This window comes from Babylonia areolata, chromosome 16 (genome assembly GCF_041734735.1).
Source record: "Babylonia areolata isolate BAREFJ2019XMU chromosome 16, ASM4173473v1, whole genome shotgun sequence".
In the NCBI taxonomy this organism is placed as follows: domain Eukaryota; kingdom Metazoa; phylum Mollusca; class Gastropoda; order Neogastropoda; family Buccinidae; genus Babylonia; species Babylonia areolata.
In genome coordinates, this window is record NC_134891.1 from 13,158,351 (window position 1) to 13,176,888 (window position 18,538).

Here is an 18,538-nt window from a genome sequence, read left to right on the forward strand (position 1 = left end):
AAGAGACTAAACAGTTTCTATCTCCGATGCCTCAGACGCATTCTTGGATTCCGATGGCAGGACAAGATCCCAGACACTGAAGTCCTTGAGCGTGCAGGCTTGCCAGCTGTCTTCGCCTTTCTAAGTCAACGCCGTCTTCACTGGCTCGGTCATGTTCGCCGAATGGATGAAGGCCGCATCCCAAAAGATCTGCTGTACGGCGAACTATCAGAGGGATCTAGGCCCCAAGGCTGCCCCCGACTAAGATTCAAAGACACTTGCAAACGGGACCTGAAAAGTACAGGTACTGATGTGCTGTCCTGGGAAAGCCTTACAGACTCACGTGGACCCTGGAAATCTGCCATTCAGAGAGGGGTGAAACAAGCAGAGAGAAGCCGCACTGACTCGCTAAGGAGAAGAAAAGCCACACGCAAGTCAAGTTCTGTAAACCAAGCAACATCAATCTATATCTGTCCCACTACTGAATAACTTTTTAACTTTTGCACATTCGCCTGTACTGAACGCCTGTTTTGAATCTGAACCCGCGATCACACAGGATCTTGCCAGTGGATTCACGTGCGACAAGGATAAGCAGAGGCCAGTCAAACTTAGATTTAACTGTTTAGAGCTGTCCAAACATTTAAATATTATTTATACCAAATACCACTTCATCGTAATATCACCATTATCAGCATCGTCTTCATACTGCTGCTGCTACCTTTTTTCTTTATCTTTTTTTGTTTGTTTCTTTTCTAGTATGCTGCTGCTCCAGTTGCGGAAACAGCACTGCTCCATGACTACTGTCAATGTGACCTTGTTGCAGCCAGTCTCTGTAAATATCATTAAAAGAGTACGCTTCATAAAACTCTGCTTGGTGTGCTCAAGGGTTTAATATCTATTGTTACATTATTTTGTGTATGTGGGATTTATAATTTCCATCACAAGTTACTCAAGCATGAACAATATTAGTCTCAATGAAACACTACAAGCACTGCAGATAATATTTTATGTTAAAGGATCCGAAATATATCATATTACTTAAATCAGTTTTCTATATCACCTAAATTCTTTTGCTGAGTGGGATAAAACACACACACACACACACACACACACACACACACACAAACCACAAAAAAACAACAACTAGATAGTGCAATACATTGGGAAACCACCATGAAAGAAAGTAATAGAAATAAAAGTGAAATGGCTCAAAATTAGAATATGTCATGATATACTGGTTATAAACAAAATCCTCAAAAAATGGGTATAACAAACAACGACATGTGAATTATTTAAAAAGAAACAAAACAAAAAACCCAAACCAAGAAAAAAGATATAGACACAATTCAGCACAAACTGCTGAAGTGTTAAGCTGAATATTGAATTGACACTAGCCTATTTGGAAACAATGATATCACAATAACAGATGAAATATTCGATACCATTTTATTAGCAAACATCTTATCTACAAATGCAGAATAGATTAAATCAGATCGTGTACGTAATACATCCTAATAGACTTAGGAAACAGCTTTAAAGTCGAAAAATATTGATATTCGCTGGAAATGTCCATAGCATTTTCTTGAAAACGGTACTCGTAGGTGGAAAATAATACATGTGTAGGGTGTAAATATGTTATAATAATGATAATGATGATAATAACTATCTATATAGCGCTCTCTTGTGCAGAGACAATCAAAGCACTTTCACATCAGTCATTCACACGCATACATAAATCTTAACTTGAGAAACTTAAGACAAAGAAAAGGCAAGGGAGGGAGGCTATCTTGGAAAGAGGTGGGTTTTAAGGCCAGACTTGAAACAGCTGAGTGATGAGACCTGACGAAGCGGAAGTCCATTCCAAATGAAAGGTCCAGAGACAGAGAAAGAACGGCGGCCGACCGTGGACAGCGGAGTGTTTGAATCTGGGTATGCGCAAACAGAGTAGATCCGAAGCCGATCGTAGAGAGCAAGATGGGGTCTAGAGGTGAAGGCAGCCATAAAGATAGGAAGGGGCAGATTTGTGAATACATTTATAACATAGAGTGCTATTTGTACTTTATTTTGTGTGAGACAGGGAGCTAACTGAGATGATGCCAAAGAGGAGTGATGTGCTCGGATCTTTACTTTCTGAGGAAGAGTCGGGCAGGAGAGTTTTGTATGCGCTGAAGGGACTGAATGGATGAAGCAGGCAAACCAGACAATAGAGACTTACAGAAGTCAAGGCGAGACCTGTGTTACACAAAACACCACACTAATTCATGACAATACCACAAGATCCAAGATTACACTGCTGTAAAATAAATCGGGATAGTTCACATTTTGTCATGCGTCACACAATATTGTTGATACTGTGTGGTATGTGTATTTCCACTGGTGATGTATATGGAGATACTATGAAAGATCTAACAACAAACTACTGACTATATTGCAAGACACTGTCTTCAAATTGCAATTGACTTCTTTGTTCATATGTCTTGGTGGATTAGTTTTCACATGTACCCACGAAAAGTGGTAAAAACCTATGCAGGAAAAAAATGGAAAAGGCAAGGAAAATATATGATGCCTTTCCAAATGAAAAAAAAAAGTATATGCTTTTGAAAATAATGGTTTAATTTGTAAACAATTATCAATGTTGTAGCCTATGTCTGTATGTTTGTAATACTGTTAAATATGAATAAAAATGTTAGAGAAAAAGGCCCGGAAAAAAAGAAAACATGCACTGCTCCAGTGCGACCTCCTACGACGAGGCTGAGCAGGCGACAGATGGATGGGTTGTACACACACCAAAAACCCATATCCACACAAACCTTCCCACCCCTGCCCTCCCACAGAGAGAGAGAGAGAGAGAGAGAGAGAGAGAGAGAGAGAAGGGGGAGGGTTGAAAAGAGGGCGATTAAGAGGGGTGTAAAGGGGTGAGGAAGAAGGTAAAGGTATACACACACGTACACACATCACACTCACACACAAATACACACACAAACATAAAACACGCGAGCGCGCGCGCATACACACATGCACGCGCACACGCACGCACTCACGCATGCATGCACGCATGCACGCAGGTACACGCACCCCACCACACACACACACACACACACACACACACATCATACACTGTGACACACATAATCGCGCGGGCTGTGTAGTCCTGGCAGTTCTATTCCTGGGAGACAAGCTGAATGTGAATAAAAACGAGAACTTGCAGCGCCCACAGTGCACACAACCTGACCTGACTAGTTCTTGAATGCAGTAGGTATATAATCAAAACAGCTTGCTGACCTGTTTTTGTATCATGCTGACTATTCTTTGTCTGTCGTACAATAACAACTGAGGCGCCGTGGCAAAAATATATAAATAGTACAGTAGTGACGTTGTTCACCAATGATCAGGGTTGCAACCTCGAGGCGGCGTTTCGGCTTAGTGTTGCGTCAGAACGGTTTGCTTTATATCTTTTTTGTATGGTGTACAATCAACAACGCGCTGACCACCTTTTTATGGAAAGAGAGAGACGCGAAGTGGTGCAGGCATTTACTACCTGACTAACGCTTTGGAAGGATTTCGGCAGTAAGACACAAAAAGCAGACCACATCGGGAAACTAGTGAGAGATACGTCACTGAGACGGATGAAGATAGAGCGACAGAGACAGGAAAAAAAAACACATCAAAGATTGACAGAGAAGTATAACAAAAGTTTTAAACGAGGAAAAGCCATTAACTTTTTTTCCACTCAGAGTGAGAGTGAGGGTCTCTAGTTTGTGGCATGTAGCAGAACGTAAGAAATGTAGGCTAAGGGTCACAATCTCCCAAGCCACTGGGAAGCACTCAAACATTTCCGGGAACCAACTTGCCTTTCACTTTGCTGTTCTGCAGTGGCTGAATACAACCGTGTCTTGGCCAACAATTGTCATGAAATCACTCAAAGACAATGTTAAATCACTTGGAGTTCAGGGGAAATGTTGACCCACGCCGTTGATCCACTTCCAACAGCTGCACTTTTATCTTAAAGAATTCCCATCTTCGCTTAAAATAGACTGCTGGTGGCAGACATGCTATTGAGTCAATGCTCTCGTATAACAAACTCCACACATACATCGAAACCGAATATTTAAACAAATGATTAATATGACACAATCAACGATAGAGAAACAAATATATAGCTTACACCAATGATTATCAGCGCAGAAACACATCAGTTGGATGAATGTGAATCGTGCCACGAAGCACATGCATTCTTCCACGTCTCCTTGTGCAACACGATCAAGAACGTTCACAATCTAAATATAGCACTGAGCACATGCCAAATAATTCGCAACCAAAAACTTTAATACATTTATAAAAAATAAAAATAAAAATAAAAAAATAAATAAACTGTTGGAATTCGTTTCGCGTTCAGATTGACAAAGTCTGGCTGTGCAACAAGAAGGCGGAATTAACATGAAAAGAACACACTGAAATTCTTGCAGGTTTTCATCGTCCCGTGCATATCCGTAACTAGGTCATGGTGTGAGCATGTGTTGTGTTTCCGTTAGCAAGAAGGCAACGGTGTGTGGTTTTTCTCGAAAGTCATTTATTCGTTTCACATTCCTGCACGCGCGGGACGTTTGCTTTAAGTTGTTTTTTTTTCCAAAGTTTGTAACTCACATTGTAGTTTCTTCCCTTTTTATGGGTTGTAGGTTTTTTTTCTTTTAAATGAAAAGCACAAAATGTGAATAGTGTTAAAACCGAAGAGCACACACAGACACACACAGACACAGACACACACACACAGACACACACACACACACACACCGTCACGCACACACACACACACACACACACACACACACACACACACACACACACCGAACAACCCCGACTTGTAACATTCGTATATGAACGTTTCAAAGAACACGTCATGTTTTAATTAGAACACCTTACATTTAGTTAAGTTCTGGGCGTGTGTGTGTGTGTGTGTGTGTGTGTGTGTGTGTGTGTGTGTGTGTGTGTGTGTGTGTGTGTGTGTGTGTGCATGTGCGTGTGTTCATGAGTGCGTGTGCATGCGTGTATGCGCGTGTGTATGTGCGTGCGTGTGGGGGTGAGGAGTGCGGTGGGGGGGGTCACAGTGTGTGTGTGTGTGTGTGTGTGCCTGTGTCTGTGTGCGTGCGTGCGTGCGTGTGTGTGTGTGTGTATGTGTGTGTGTGTGTGTGTGACAGCGTGTGTGTGTGTGTATGTGTGTGTGTGTGCGTCTGTGTGTATGTGTGTGTGTGTGTGTGTGTGTGTGTGTGTGTGCACATGCCGTGCATGACTGAAAGATCTGTGAAATGTTGCAGCCATAGCTATGCCACGATGAAAAACAAAGCAATAAATGACTCTTTCAATGGCAATAATTCATGTTATCACTGACCGAACCTTAGTCGTAACTGTCAAATGAGTGCCAGGTGAAATGCAGTCTGTAAGGGGGTTTATCAGCCTAAAGAATATTCATCTCAATAAATCAGTATAATCTCTTCCTGGATCGCTGCCAATAGCAATTTCGCCGCGTTAAGAATTCATGCGCATTGTGACACCTGAAGCCAGTACACCAAGGAATGCTAATTGTTGAGCAGAAGATTGTCTGCAGGCACAGAAATATTCACAGTTTTATCACTTGCCCTCACGATTTCACCTTTCAAAACACATATTCACAACTTTATCGCTTGCCCTCACGAATTTAACATTCAACACACACACACACACACACACACACACACACACACACACACACACACACGGCTGAGACAGAGACAGATAGATGTATATCTAAAGAGAGAGAGGGAAGGGGTTGGAACAGCGGGGTTGCTGGGGGATTGGGGGATTAATGAGTCACATCACATTCCTTGCTTTCATGAGAAAGAAAGTCAGCAAACTGGCTCCTCCTCCCTCCTCCTTAATCTCTCTGTTTATCTGCCTCTGTCTCTGTCTCTCTCTGTGCATTGTGTCTCTGTTTCTCTCTCTCTCGGAGGAGGCGGGAGGGGGGAAGGAAGGGGAGGAAGGTGGTGGGGGGGAAGGGTTCTTCATTATGTATGTCCTGCATGAATACCTTTTCCCTTCATTTATGTGTGTGCCATTTGTAAGATGTAGATTAGCAAGGACAGATTGGAAGAATAGGCTATACCTAAAATCTTAATCCTTGAATAAAAACGTTTTGAGTTCTGAGTTCTGTGTCAGCCTGTCCGTCTGTCTGTTTGTATCCCTCTCTATCACTCTGTGTCTATCTATCACTCTAAGTCTATTACTGTATGTCTATCTATCCCTTTCTTTTCTTTTGTTTTTGACTCTTTTTTTAATCATAACAGAGACAACGCAAACTGTAGTATTCCAATGTATCCAAAGTGTCACATCAGCACAATGGGTCAATGGACAATAAACGAATAATCATAAGATTTCTTCCGAAAAAGACTGTGCGTGCTTGTAAAGTCAGTTTCGTATATTAGCGGCAAAGTTGACTGAGATGATGAGGACTGTGTATAGATGTAGCCGTGACGTCAATTTGGAAGGGAACATGATCCGCGATAATTGTGACTGGTTTTCATTTTAATTTGTTTTTGTTTTTTTAGCACAAAGCCACAGTTCACGATCCCTGAGAAAACCACGATGCTGACAGACCAGGCCTTGTCTTTTACATAAATGATTGACATTAATATCAAAAGCCCATCTGCGCCAATACTTCTCTAAACATCTGGTTTTCTTTGGGAGATTAATTACAGTCAGAAACCAGAGCAATTTCTGCATACAGGTTGTCCAGCTGATCTGAATACGCATCGATTCCTTGTGTGTCATAGGTAATTAATGCGGCTTGCAATGAAGACATGTAAAGGGAAAACGACAACGGAAACTACAACATTGTCGGACCCCCTGATATGCACTATTGTTACAACTCTCACTGTCGCTTTCACATGCTGGTACAGTCTTGAAAGTGTTTGAAACAGCGTCCCGTGGATCCTGCTGGCTGATGCTAAAAGAAGAATCGAGACCTTCGAAACTCAGTCCCTGAGAGAAGGTGCTTCACGTTTGATACAAAGCGCACAGGACGAAAGACTACGTGAGGAACTTGGTCAAGATACTTGTGGGCGCCCAAGAACCCCTTCCGTCAATGGTCAAACGTACGAAAGCCAGCTTGGTGTGGACACGTCACAGGGCGTCCTCTCAAACACATTCTGCAAAGTACTGTGGAGAGGGGGTGGAAAGGCGGGCGACAACTCAAGAGTTGGTCTGACGTCATCAAGGACTGGACGGGGGTGACCTGCCCGTGTCTTCTCTTGACAGACGTCGCCAGAACAGCGTGGGGAAGGTCGTCTGTCTCTTCAGCCCTCAGGTCCCTCTGACGACTCCCCAGTTGAGGGACTGATGATGATGATGACATGATGATGGTGATGATGATGATGATGATGATGATGTGTGTGCGTGTGTGTGTGTGTGTGTGTGTGTGTGTGTGTGTGTGTGTGTTTGTGTGTGTGTGGTGTGTGTGTGTGTGTGTGTGTGTGTGTGTGTCTGTGTCTGTGTCTGTGTCTCTGTGTGTGTGTCTGTGTGTGAATGCACAAGATTGTGTAGAGGGCTGTATATTTTATGACGTCAAGATTGTACGATTGTAAACTGTATGAACAAAGACTATATGTGACTGTAATTGCTAAAAGCACAACAGCGTGCACACGACTGTAAATTTTATAAGGCTGCAAACTCTGTAAGCACAAGACCTGCGTGACTATAAACGCCCTAAGCACAAATTGCATGGCTCTAAACACCACAGCATGCAAACTCCACAAGCACAAGACACGGCTGGAGCTGACTGTGAACACAAGACAGTGCGCGTGACAGAGGGGCGTTGGCAGACAGACACACACACCGTGAGCCCCATGAAGGACCCCTCTATATAAACCCTGACGCCGGCACAGCACAGGATTCACCGCCACCACCCAGCAACAGTGTGGCCAGATTATCGGATACAGGCAAAAGGATGCAGGTTTGGCTGTCTCTCACTCTGATGACTGCTGTGGCCCTGGCCCATCCCCCTCATTCCCACCCCCCTCACCCTGACGTCCAGGGAACCGGGCCTGCACAGCACGGAGACCAGGGACAACATGGCACAGGGGAGTACCTCTCTCAACATCGCCTGGCTCAGGCGGCACACGTGATCGGCAGTAGGTGGTGACTGTGAACTGGCATTTGTGTTCATCAAGTCTTGTCACAGCATAGTTCTCTGTGTGAAATCCGGGTCGGTCTCCCCGGAAAGAGCGCTTCGCCACAGTGCAGCGCCACCTTTTTCTGTCTTCAAGTGTATTTGTGTTACTGTCAAAGTGGGTTTTTCTGCAGAATGTTGCTAGGAACAAACCTTTTCTTGCCGTGCCTTCTTTAACGAAAACTAGGTGCATGCCGCACACGTGACCTCGTTTTATCGTCTTATTCAAAGGACTAGTACCCAGACCGCACTTCAAGGCTTAGTGCAGAGGGAGGGGGTAGGATAAAAATCTCGGTCCTTCTATGGTACTCGAACCCGTGTACACTCGCTCCTGGTCTGGCACTTTACCACGGGGCACCGCGTACATGTGTGTGTGCAGTATGTGGATGATTGGGTGTGTACAGTATGTGGATGATAGTGGGGTGTACAGTATGTGGATGGTAGTGGTGTGTACAGTATATAGATGCTAGTGGTGTGTACAGTATGTGGATGATTGGGTGTGTACAGTATATGGATGGTAGTGGTGTGTACAGTATGTGGATGGTAGTGGTGTGTACAGTATGTGGATGATAGTGGGGTGTACAGTATGTGGATGATTGGGTGTGTACAGTATATGGATGCTAGTGGTGTGTACAGTATGTGGATGATTGGGTGTGTACAGTATGTGGATGATAGTGGGGTGTACAGTATATGGATGGTAGTGGCGTGTACAGTATGTGGATGATAGTGGGGTGTACAGTATGTGGATGGTAGTGGTGTGTACAGTATGTGGATGATAGTGGGGTGTACAGTATATGGATGCTAGTGGCGTGTACAGTATGTGGATGGTAGTGGTGTGTACAGTATGTGGATGATAGTGGGGTGTACAGTATATGGATGCTAGTGGTGTGTACAGTATGTGGATGATTGGGTGTGTACAGTATGTGGATAGTAGTGGTGTGTACAATATGTGGATGGTAGTGATGTGTACAATATGTGGATGGCAGTGGTGTGTACAGTATGTGGATGATTGGGTGTGTAGAGTATGTGGATGGTAGTGGTGTGTACAGTATGTGGATGGAAGTGGTGTGTACAGTATGTGGATGACAGAGTGTGCACAATATGTGGACGATTGTGTGTGTACAGGATGTGGATTATAGTGGTGTGTACAGTATGTGGATGGCAGTGGTGTGTACAGTATGTGGATGACAGAGTGTGCACAATATGTGGATGATTGGGTGTGTACAGTATGTGGATGATTGTGTGTGTACAGTATGTGGATGATTAGGTGTGTACAATATGTGGATGGTAATGGTGTGTACAGTATGTAGATGATTGGGTGTGTACATTATATGGATGATTGGGTGTGTACAGTATGTGGATGGTAGTAGTGTGTACAGTATGTGGATAGCATTGGTGTGTGCAGTATGTGGATGGTGTGTACAGTATGTGGATGGCAGTGGTGTGTACAGTATGTGGATGATTGGGTGTGTACAGTATGTGGATGGTAGTGGTGTGTACAGTATGTGGATGATTGGGTGTGTACAGTATGTGAATAGTAGTGGTGTGTACAATATGTGGATGATAGTGGTGTGTACAATATGTGGATGGTAGTGGTGTGTACAGTATGTGGATGATAGTGGTGTTTACAATATGTGGATGGTAGTGGTGTGTACAATATGTGGATGATAGTGGTGTGTACAATATGTGGATGGTAGTGGTGTGTACAGTATATGGATGATAGTGGTGTGTACAATATGTGGATGGTAGTGGTGTAATAATAATAATAATAATAATAATAATGGTATTTATATAGCGCTGAATCTTGTGCGTAGAGAAATCCAAGCGCTTTCGCACCAGTCATTCTCACGCACGCATAACCCTAAAATTGGAGAAACCGAAGACAAGGAAGAGGCAGGGAAGGGAGGCTATTTTGGGAAGAGGTGGGTTTTCAGGCCAGATTTGAAAGAGCTGAGTGTGGAGACTTGAAGCGAGAGAGGAAGTTCATTCCAATTGCAAGGTCCAGAGACAGAGAAAGAACGGCGGCCAACAGTCAACAGTTTGAACCTGGGTATGCGTAAATGGAGTGGATCCGAAGCTGATCGTGGTGAGCGAGATGGAGTTTAGAGGTGGAGGCAGCCACAGAGATAGGAAGGGGCTGATTTGTGAATACATTTGTAGCATAGAGTGCTGATCTTGTACTTTATTCGGTGTGAGACAGGGAGCCAGTGGAAATGTTGCAAAAGAGGAGTAATGTGCTCAGATCTTTTCTTTCTGAGGACGAGTCGGGCAGGAGAGTTTTGTATGCCCTGAAGGGACTGAATGGATGAAGCAGGCAAACCAGACAATAGAGTGTTACAGTAGTCAAGGCGAGAGAGAAACGACAAGTCTAGATGTTGCGTCAATGGACAGATATTTCTGGATGGAACTGATGCGCCGCAGTTGACAGTAGCAGGATTGACATGTCTGACTGATAAATTATTGCATGGACAGTGTGTTGTCAAGGACAACGCCGAGGTTCCTGACTGAACTGGAAAGAGGGATGGATGTACTGCCAAGTTTGATTGTGTCAGTTGTGATGGAAAAGAGTTTTTGTTTAGTTCCTATGATCATTGCTTCAGTTTTGTCCGCATTCAATTGTAACTTATTTAGAGTCATCCAATTTTGAATATCCAGGAAGCAGTTGGATGTTTCTTGCAAGAGCGACGACAGTTTCAGTTCAGTTTCAGTTTCAGTAGCTCAAGGAGGCGTCACTGCGTTCGGACAAAACCATATACGCTACACCACATCTGCCAAGCAGATGCCTGACCAGCAGCGTAACCCAACGCGCTTAGTCAGGCCTTGAGGAAAAAAAAGGTGAATAAATAATAGATAAGCGTATATATATAAATAAATAAATAAACAAATAATAATTATTATATAAAAAGGTAGTAGTGATAATAATAATAATAATAATAATAATAATAATAAATAAATAAATAAGACAACAATGATGATAAATAAGCAAATAACTGTAAAACACGAAGACACACATTCATACATACACCCACACATGCATAACAGATATGCACCAAACATGCAGTTTCACAGATATGAAAGCACAGTCAAATACACATAAACGTACATGAGCCCCAACACACACACACACACACACACACCACATTACCCTGCACCTCCTCTACCCCCCTCCTCCACACACTCATTTCTAGGCTACGTGTCGCAGCTTCCACGGCACACACACACACACACACACACACACACACACACACAGATGAACACTTACTTGTACAAGCACACACATACGCCCATATCCCCCACCCCCAACCCCACACACATATATACAAAGATATATATATATATATATATATATATATATATATATATATATATATATATATATATATATACACACCCGCACGTTCCAATATCCTGTTGCTCCCACAGTGTAGGCATGCATACACTCACATACCTCATCCTCTACCCCCCTCCCCCCGCATCCCCACCTCCCCCTCACACACACACACACACACACACACACACACACACATACCCACGTGCACAGAACTCTCCTGACACTTGTGTACACTTACACCCTCGCGCATGCACAAACGCACTCAAAAACACAGACCCCCCCCCCCCCCCGGCCTCCCCCCACACACACACAAACACACACACACGTGTGCGTGTCTTTTGTTGTTCCAAGGATCAGCCTCATAGCTTCATTTTGAACTCTTTCTAATTTTAGGAGGTTGCTTTGAGATGGAGTTGCTAGCCCAGGTCCGTAGTCGATCACACTGAGGACGAGTGATTGGTATAGCAGGAAGAGGTGGCGTTGTTCAATACCTTTGGTTGCCATTGCTTTTAAGACTGAAAGGCCCTTTTTACATTTGAGAACAGTATTTTCCGTATGTTTTCTGAAGGTCAGCATCCTGTCGAAGTGTATTCCTAGGTAGCGTAGGCATTCAGTTTTCTCGATCTGAATCCCGTCGAATGACACAGGTGATGGTGATTTGCTCGCGGTTCTGTTGCTGAGGGTGCACAGCAACGTTTGGGCTTTCGCTGGACTGATGGAAGATCCTGTGTCTTTGCACCATTGAGCAATATTGTTTAGTTGTTTCTGGACGGCTTTAGTTCTTTCCTGAGCATATTTCGAAGTTTTGAAGACCAGGCCATCATCCGCAAGAGTAAGCACCCGAGCTATTCCATTGTTGTTTACGTCTGCAAGGCCCTTCGTGTGGAAATTGTAGAGAACAGGAGAGAGCGGAGACCCTTGTGGCAGTCCCATGGATAGTTTAGAAGGTGCAGACATCCAATCTCCGAGGCGTAGGACGACGGTTCTCTCCTGAAGCGCTGCTGCTATCCATCTTGTCAGTGTCAAACTTACTCCATACCTTAGTAGCAGCTCCATGAGGTGCGCAAACTGGACTTTATTGTAGGCATCTTCAAGGTCGATTGCTACTGCTAGTGTTTCTTCTTTTCTTTGAAATCCTTCATACACTTCATATGCAAAAGCAGCTGCATTTTCCGATGTGGACTTGCCTGTTCTGTAACCACCTTAATTTGAAGGGAGAATGTGCCTGTGTTCAAGATCCCTTGCAAGTTTCCTGGCTATCATGCGTTCCATGAGCTTTCCAGCAATGTTTTGCATGGTTAGGATCCGGTAGCCGCTTACCTGACGATGGTCCTTTCCTGGTTTTGGTATGGGTTTTAAGAAGCTGTGTGTCCAGTCCTCCGGCACATGTCCATTGTGGAATCTGTTTTGATATAGATTTTATAAGTTTGCTTCTGTCTTCTTCCGATAGTTCCTTGTAGCGAACTTTGTCTGGGCCAGGAGCCGATTCTTTCTTGCATTTAGCTATTGCTTCGTTTAGATCATCTATTGTCAAGACATCATCAGGACCAGTCTGCATAAGGGTTTGGTTTAACTCCTCAACATATTTCTTTTTCTCATCTAAGTTTCTTTGATCGCTCTGTTGTATGAAAGGTTTGAGCAGGGCGGATCCTTTTTCTTCGTTTGTCTTAAGCTTAGTTCCGTCAGTGTCTACCATGTCTGGGGTTGTTGTTGTGCACGTTTTCCCTTCCATGCGACGATAAAATTGCCAGAACTCTGTCAATGTTGAGTCATAACTGAGTGTCTCGCAAAACTGTTTCCACTTGTCATTTTTGGCCTCTGAAGCAATGATTTCAAACTGTTTAGTTTTTTCTTTCATTTTTGTTTCAATATCTTTGTCCGGAGATGGTTTTGTTCTTTCTTTTTGCCAAAGTTTGACAGTCGCATGTTTTTCTATCCAGGCTCTCTCTGTGTCGGTGTTCCACCATGGGGGCTGAATAGTTTGCATCCTGTTCGGTGCCGTTCTTTTGTTTCTTCTGCGTCTTAATTTTTCGATCATGGTTGTCTCTTTGGTGTCATACTGAAATGGATCACGCGGTTTCATACAGGGTTTATCTGACAGTTTCTATAGACTGAAAACTACCTCAAGGCCTGACTAAGCGCGTTGGGTTACGCTGCTGGTCAGGCATCTGCTTGGCAGATGTGGTGTAGCGTATATGGATTTATCCGAACGCAGTGACGCCTCCTTGAGCTACTGAAACTGAAACTGAAACTGAAAACTACCGTGAGGTGGTCACTGCCTTGGTGTGGCAGCGTCTCTGCATTCATTTCTGCTCTGAATTTTGGAGATGTGGAGCGATGTCGATCACACTGTCACTGTCCCCTTGTCTTGTTCCAAGGCGAGTTGGGGATGTGGTTGTTAATGGGCTAAGAAGAATTTCCCCTATCATTCCTTCAAGTGCGAGTCCTTGTGGGTTGGTGTTCCGCTGGTCCCATAACTTCGATCTTGCATTAAGGTCTCCACAGATAATAACTGAGTCTCCAAGTTCGTTCTCTATTTCCTCTAAAAAGGCCCAATCCTCTTTTGTTGTGCAGGTTCCTGGGTGAACATAGGCATTGATGAGCACGATGCTTTTGTGAATTCCGTCAGGTTTTTCAAGACGCACCCCCACTAGTTCACATGAGTTGCTACACCATTCATCTAGATTTATGGTGGAAACTTTGTTTTTTTAGGTTTTTGTTCAGTATGATTGCTACTCCTCTTCCTTCATTCCTTTGAAAGACTGTGAAATTCTCAAAATGTATTGGTCTGTCTGCACTTGTCCTGGTCTCTTGGAGACATAAAATGTCAAAATCATATGCCAATTGATGTATCACTCAGGTGTATCACTCTTCTGGAGTTGAGTGTCATCAGCATAAGAATGATGACTGACATTATGGCGGTTGATAATTTCAGCGAGAGGAGCAGTGTACAGTGTGAAGAGCACTGGGCCTAAAACAGATCCCTGTGGGACTCCATGTTCAATTTTAACGGGTTCAGGCTGGAAATTATCAACAATGACAGACTGGAATCGATCAGTGAGATAAGATATGAACCAGTTTAGAACAGTGCCGTTGATACCAAATGTAAAATGATGACGGGAAAGAAGGATTGAATGGTCTATCGTGTCAAAGGCGGCTGACAAGTCGAGAAGAGTGAGAAGGGAGATCTGTCCGGAGTCGGACGCTAGCAGTAGGTTGGTGTGTACAGTATATGGATGGTAGTGGTGTGTACGGTATGTGGATGGTAGTGGTGTGTACAGTATGTGGATGATTGGGTGTGTACAGTATGTGGATAATAGTGGCGTGTAGAGTATGTGGATGATAGTGGTGTGTACAGTATGTGGATGATTGGGTGTGTACAGTATGTGGATGATTGGGTATGTGGATAATTGGGTGTGTTGTACAGTATGTAGATGATTGGGTGTGTACAGTATGTGGATGGTAGTGGTGTGTACGGTACGTGGATGATTGGGTGTGTACGGTATGTGGATGGGTGTGTACAGTATGTGGATGATAGTGGTGTGTACAGTATGTGGATAGCAGTGATGTGTACAGAATATGGATTATTGGGTGTGTACAGTATGTGGATGGTAGTGGTGTGTACAGTATGTGGATGGGTGTGTACAGTATGTTGATGATTGGGTGTGTACACTATGTGTACAGTATGTGGATGGTAGTGGTGTGTACAGTATGTGGATGATTGGGTGTGCACGGTATGTGGATGGTAGTGGTGTGTAGAGTATGTGGATGATTGGGTGTGTACGGTATGTGGATGATTGGGTGTGTACAGTATGTGGATGATTGGGTGTGTACGGTATATGGATAGCAGTGGTGTGTACAGTATGTGGATGGTAGTGGTGTGTACAATATGTGGATGGTAGTGGTGTGTACAGTATGTGGATGACAGGGTGTGCACGGTATGTGAATGATAGTGGTGTGTACAGTATGTGGATGATTGGGTGTGTACAGTATGTGGGTTATTGGGTGTGTACAGTATGTGGATGGTGGTGGTGTGTAGAGTATGTGGATGATTGGGTGTGTACAGTATGTGGATGGTAGTGGTGTGTACAGTATGTGGATGATTGGGTGTGTACGGTATGTGGATGGTGGTGGTGTGTAGAGTATGTGGATGGTAGTGGTGTGTACAGTATGTGGATGGTAGTGGTGTGTACAGTATGTGGATGGTGGTGGTGTGTACAGTATGTGGATTATTGGGTGCGTACAGTATGTGGATGGTAAGGGTGTGGGGGTTGGCTTGGGTTACGCTACAGATGAGGAATGTTCTTTGTGTGTGTGTGTGTCTCTCTCTCTCTCTCTCTCTCTCTCTCTCTCTCTCTCTCTCTCTCTCTCTTTGTAAGTAATATTCATGCATATACATATATGTATGTTTTTGTGTGTGTTGACAAAATTAGAATTTTTCACTTTCTAATTTTAATCTTTTAGTTTTGGGTGTTTGATATAATTCCCTTTCATGAGGGAAACATAAAAGCGTTATGTGCTTATTCCTTTTGTGTTTTTTCCTCAATTAAACGTTCAATTATTCATTTATCCATTCATTCATTCATTCATTCTCTCTCTCTCTCTCTCTCTCTCTCTCTCTCTCTCTCTCTCTCTCTTTTAGTTTTGGGTGTTTGATATAATTCCCTTTCATGAGGGAAACATAAAAGCGTTATGTGCTTATTCCTTTTGTGTTTTTTCCTCAATTAAATGTTCAATTATTCATTTATCCATTCATTCATTCTCTCTCTCTCTCTCTCTCTCTCTCTCTCTCTCTCTCTCTCTCTCTCTCCCTCTCTCTCTCTCTTTCTCTTTATCTCTGTCTTTCTCTCTCTCTCTCTCTCTCACACACACACACACACACACACACACACACACACACACACGTACGCACGCACCCACAGAGACAGAGACAGAGAGATTAAGATCATTGTAGTGGAAATGAAATGTATTTGCAGCCTGTCAGTACTTATTGCTTGGAAGAATTAGATTTGTTTTTCACCACTAAACAGTAAGTCACATCGTTATACTAAGAATATGTACCTCATCCCCCCACCCCACCACCCGCGTGCTGTGTTCAGAGACATCAGCAGAGACCACAGCACTGCACGCTAAGGTCAGCCTGCTGCAGGCCCGGGCGGTGAAGCTGTTGGGTAGATTGGACCATGTACACTCCCTCACTGTGTCAGTCCTGAGGCACGTGCAGCGCTCACAGGACCTTCGGCTGGACACGGCCATGACCAAGGTCCAGGAGTGCTGCACAGCGTGTGCTGGCTTATTGTTCGTCTCTGCAATCACTGTCTCCTCTCTCTGTCACTGTCTCTGTCTCTCTCTGTCTCTCTCTGTGTGTCTCTGTCTCTTTCTGATTCTCTGTCTGTCTGTCTCTCTCTGACTCTCTGTGTCTCTGTCTCTCTGTCTTTGTCTCTATCTCTCTGTGCCTCTCTGTCCCTGTCTCTGGCTCTCTCCGTCTCTTTCTCCCCCCCAACACCCGATACCCCTTCCCCCTCCCCCGCACACACACACACACACGCTCGCACGCACGCAAGCATGCGCGCATCTACCCGAAAGAAAGTGATGGTGCTCAACCTTAGCACGTGGAACGTGAGAACTCTGCTGGATAACATCAAGTCAGACAGACCAGAGAGAAGAACTGCACTGGTTGCCAAAGAGTTAGCTCGCTACAATTTTGACATTGCAGCTCTCAGTGAAACGCGCCTAGCAGACAAGGGTCAGCTTACAGAACGTGGTGGTGAATACACGTTCTTCTGGAGTGGTCGCAGCAGCGCTGAACGACGAGAAGCAGGCGTGGGATTTGCCATCAAATCTCACCAAGCTTCCAGAGGGTATCAACGACCTCCTGATGACACTTCAGCTGCCACTTTCAAACGAAAAGAGTCGACGCTGATTAGTGGCTACGCTCCCACCATAACCAACCAGTTGACATTAAAGACACGTTCTATGAAGAACTCGAGGCCCTCATTTCAGCAGCCCCACAGTCAGAGAAGCTCATTGTTCTCGGAGACTTCAATGCCAGAGTAGGGACAGACTACCAAACCTGGGAAGGGATCTTTGGAAGACACAGCACTGGCAAGTGTAACAGCAACAGCCTTCTGCTCCTCAAGACATGTGCTACACATGACTTTGTCATAACCAACACCCTCCTCTGCCTACCCAACCGTAAGAAGACGTCATGGATGCACCCTCGCTCGGGGTACTGGCATATTATAGACGACGCCATCACAAGGAAGAGGGACAGGCTGGACGTCAGAGTGACGAGAGCCATGTGTGGTGCCGACTGCTGGACTGATCACAGCCTCATTGTGTCCAGTTTCAGGCTTCGCATTCTGCCCATGAAAAGACCCCAAGGTCAGAAGACTGCAAAGAGGCTGAATATCTCCAAACTGAAAAGCAGCGAGGCTACAGAAGAACTCGCCGACGACCTTGAAGGCAAACTGCCAGACAAGACGCTGTCTACACTACTGCCCTCGATCATCTCGGACCAGCAACCCGAAGAAACGAAGACTTGTTCGATGAGAATAATAAAGAAATACAGGCACTGATAACAGAGAAAAATCAACTGTTCAGAGCGCATCACAACGACCCCACGTCACAAGCCAAGGAAGATGCCATTGTTAACGTAAAAATAAAGGTGCAGAAGAAACTTCGCGAGATGCAGGACAGCTGGTTCAGCAAGAAGGTGGATGAAATCCAGGGCTACGCAGACAGCCACGACACAAAGTGCTTCTACGATGCACTTAAGGCTGTATATGGACCCACGTCCTCCGGCTCCTCACCCCTCCTCAACGCAGATGGGATGCAGCTGCTGACAGAGAAGAAGCGGATTCTGGAGCGTTGGACTGAGCACTTCAACAACGTCCTCAACCGTCCTGCCAACATCAACGATGAGGCCATTGCTCGCCTGCCTCAAGTAGAGATCAACGAGGACCTCGACACCCTCCCCTCAGAAGGAAGGCAGTGAAGCAACTCTTGTGGCAAAACGCCAGGATCCGACG

The 18,538-nt window shown here is 44.5% G+C and overlaps 2 protein-coding genes across 6 annotated transcripts in view; one reads left to right on the plus strand and one right to left on the minus strand.

Moving 5' to 3' along the window:
- LOC143291170 (uncharacterized) overlaps positions 1-4,436 on the minus strand; it is a 39,932-nt gene extending 35,496 nt beyond the window's left edge. For all 5 annotated transcript variants that reach the window (XM_076600874.1, XM_076600873.1, XM_076600875.1 and 2 more), the window contains exon 1: positions 4,145-4,436. The gene's annotated coding sequence lies outside the window, so the exon portion shown is untranslated. The remainder of the gene's footprint in view (positions 1-4,144) is intronic.
- Positions 1-18,538, plus strand: part of LOC143290755 (uncharacterized) — a 59,754-nt gene that overhangs the window by 634 nt on the left and 40,582 nt on the right. The window contains exons 2-5 of the mRNA XM_076600269.1: positions 61-194; positions 6,930-7,210; positions 7,893-8,138; positions 16,607-16,770. Coding sequence (XP_076456384.1) covers positions 61-194; positions 6,930-7,210; positions 7,893-8,138; positions 16,607-16,770 — 825 coding nt within the window. The remainder of the gene's footprint in view (positions 1-60; positions 195-6,929; positions 7,211-7,892; positions 8,139-16,606; positions 16,771-18,538) is intronic.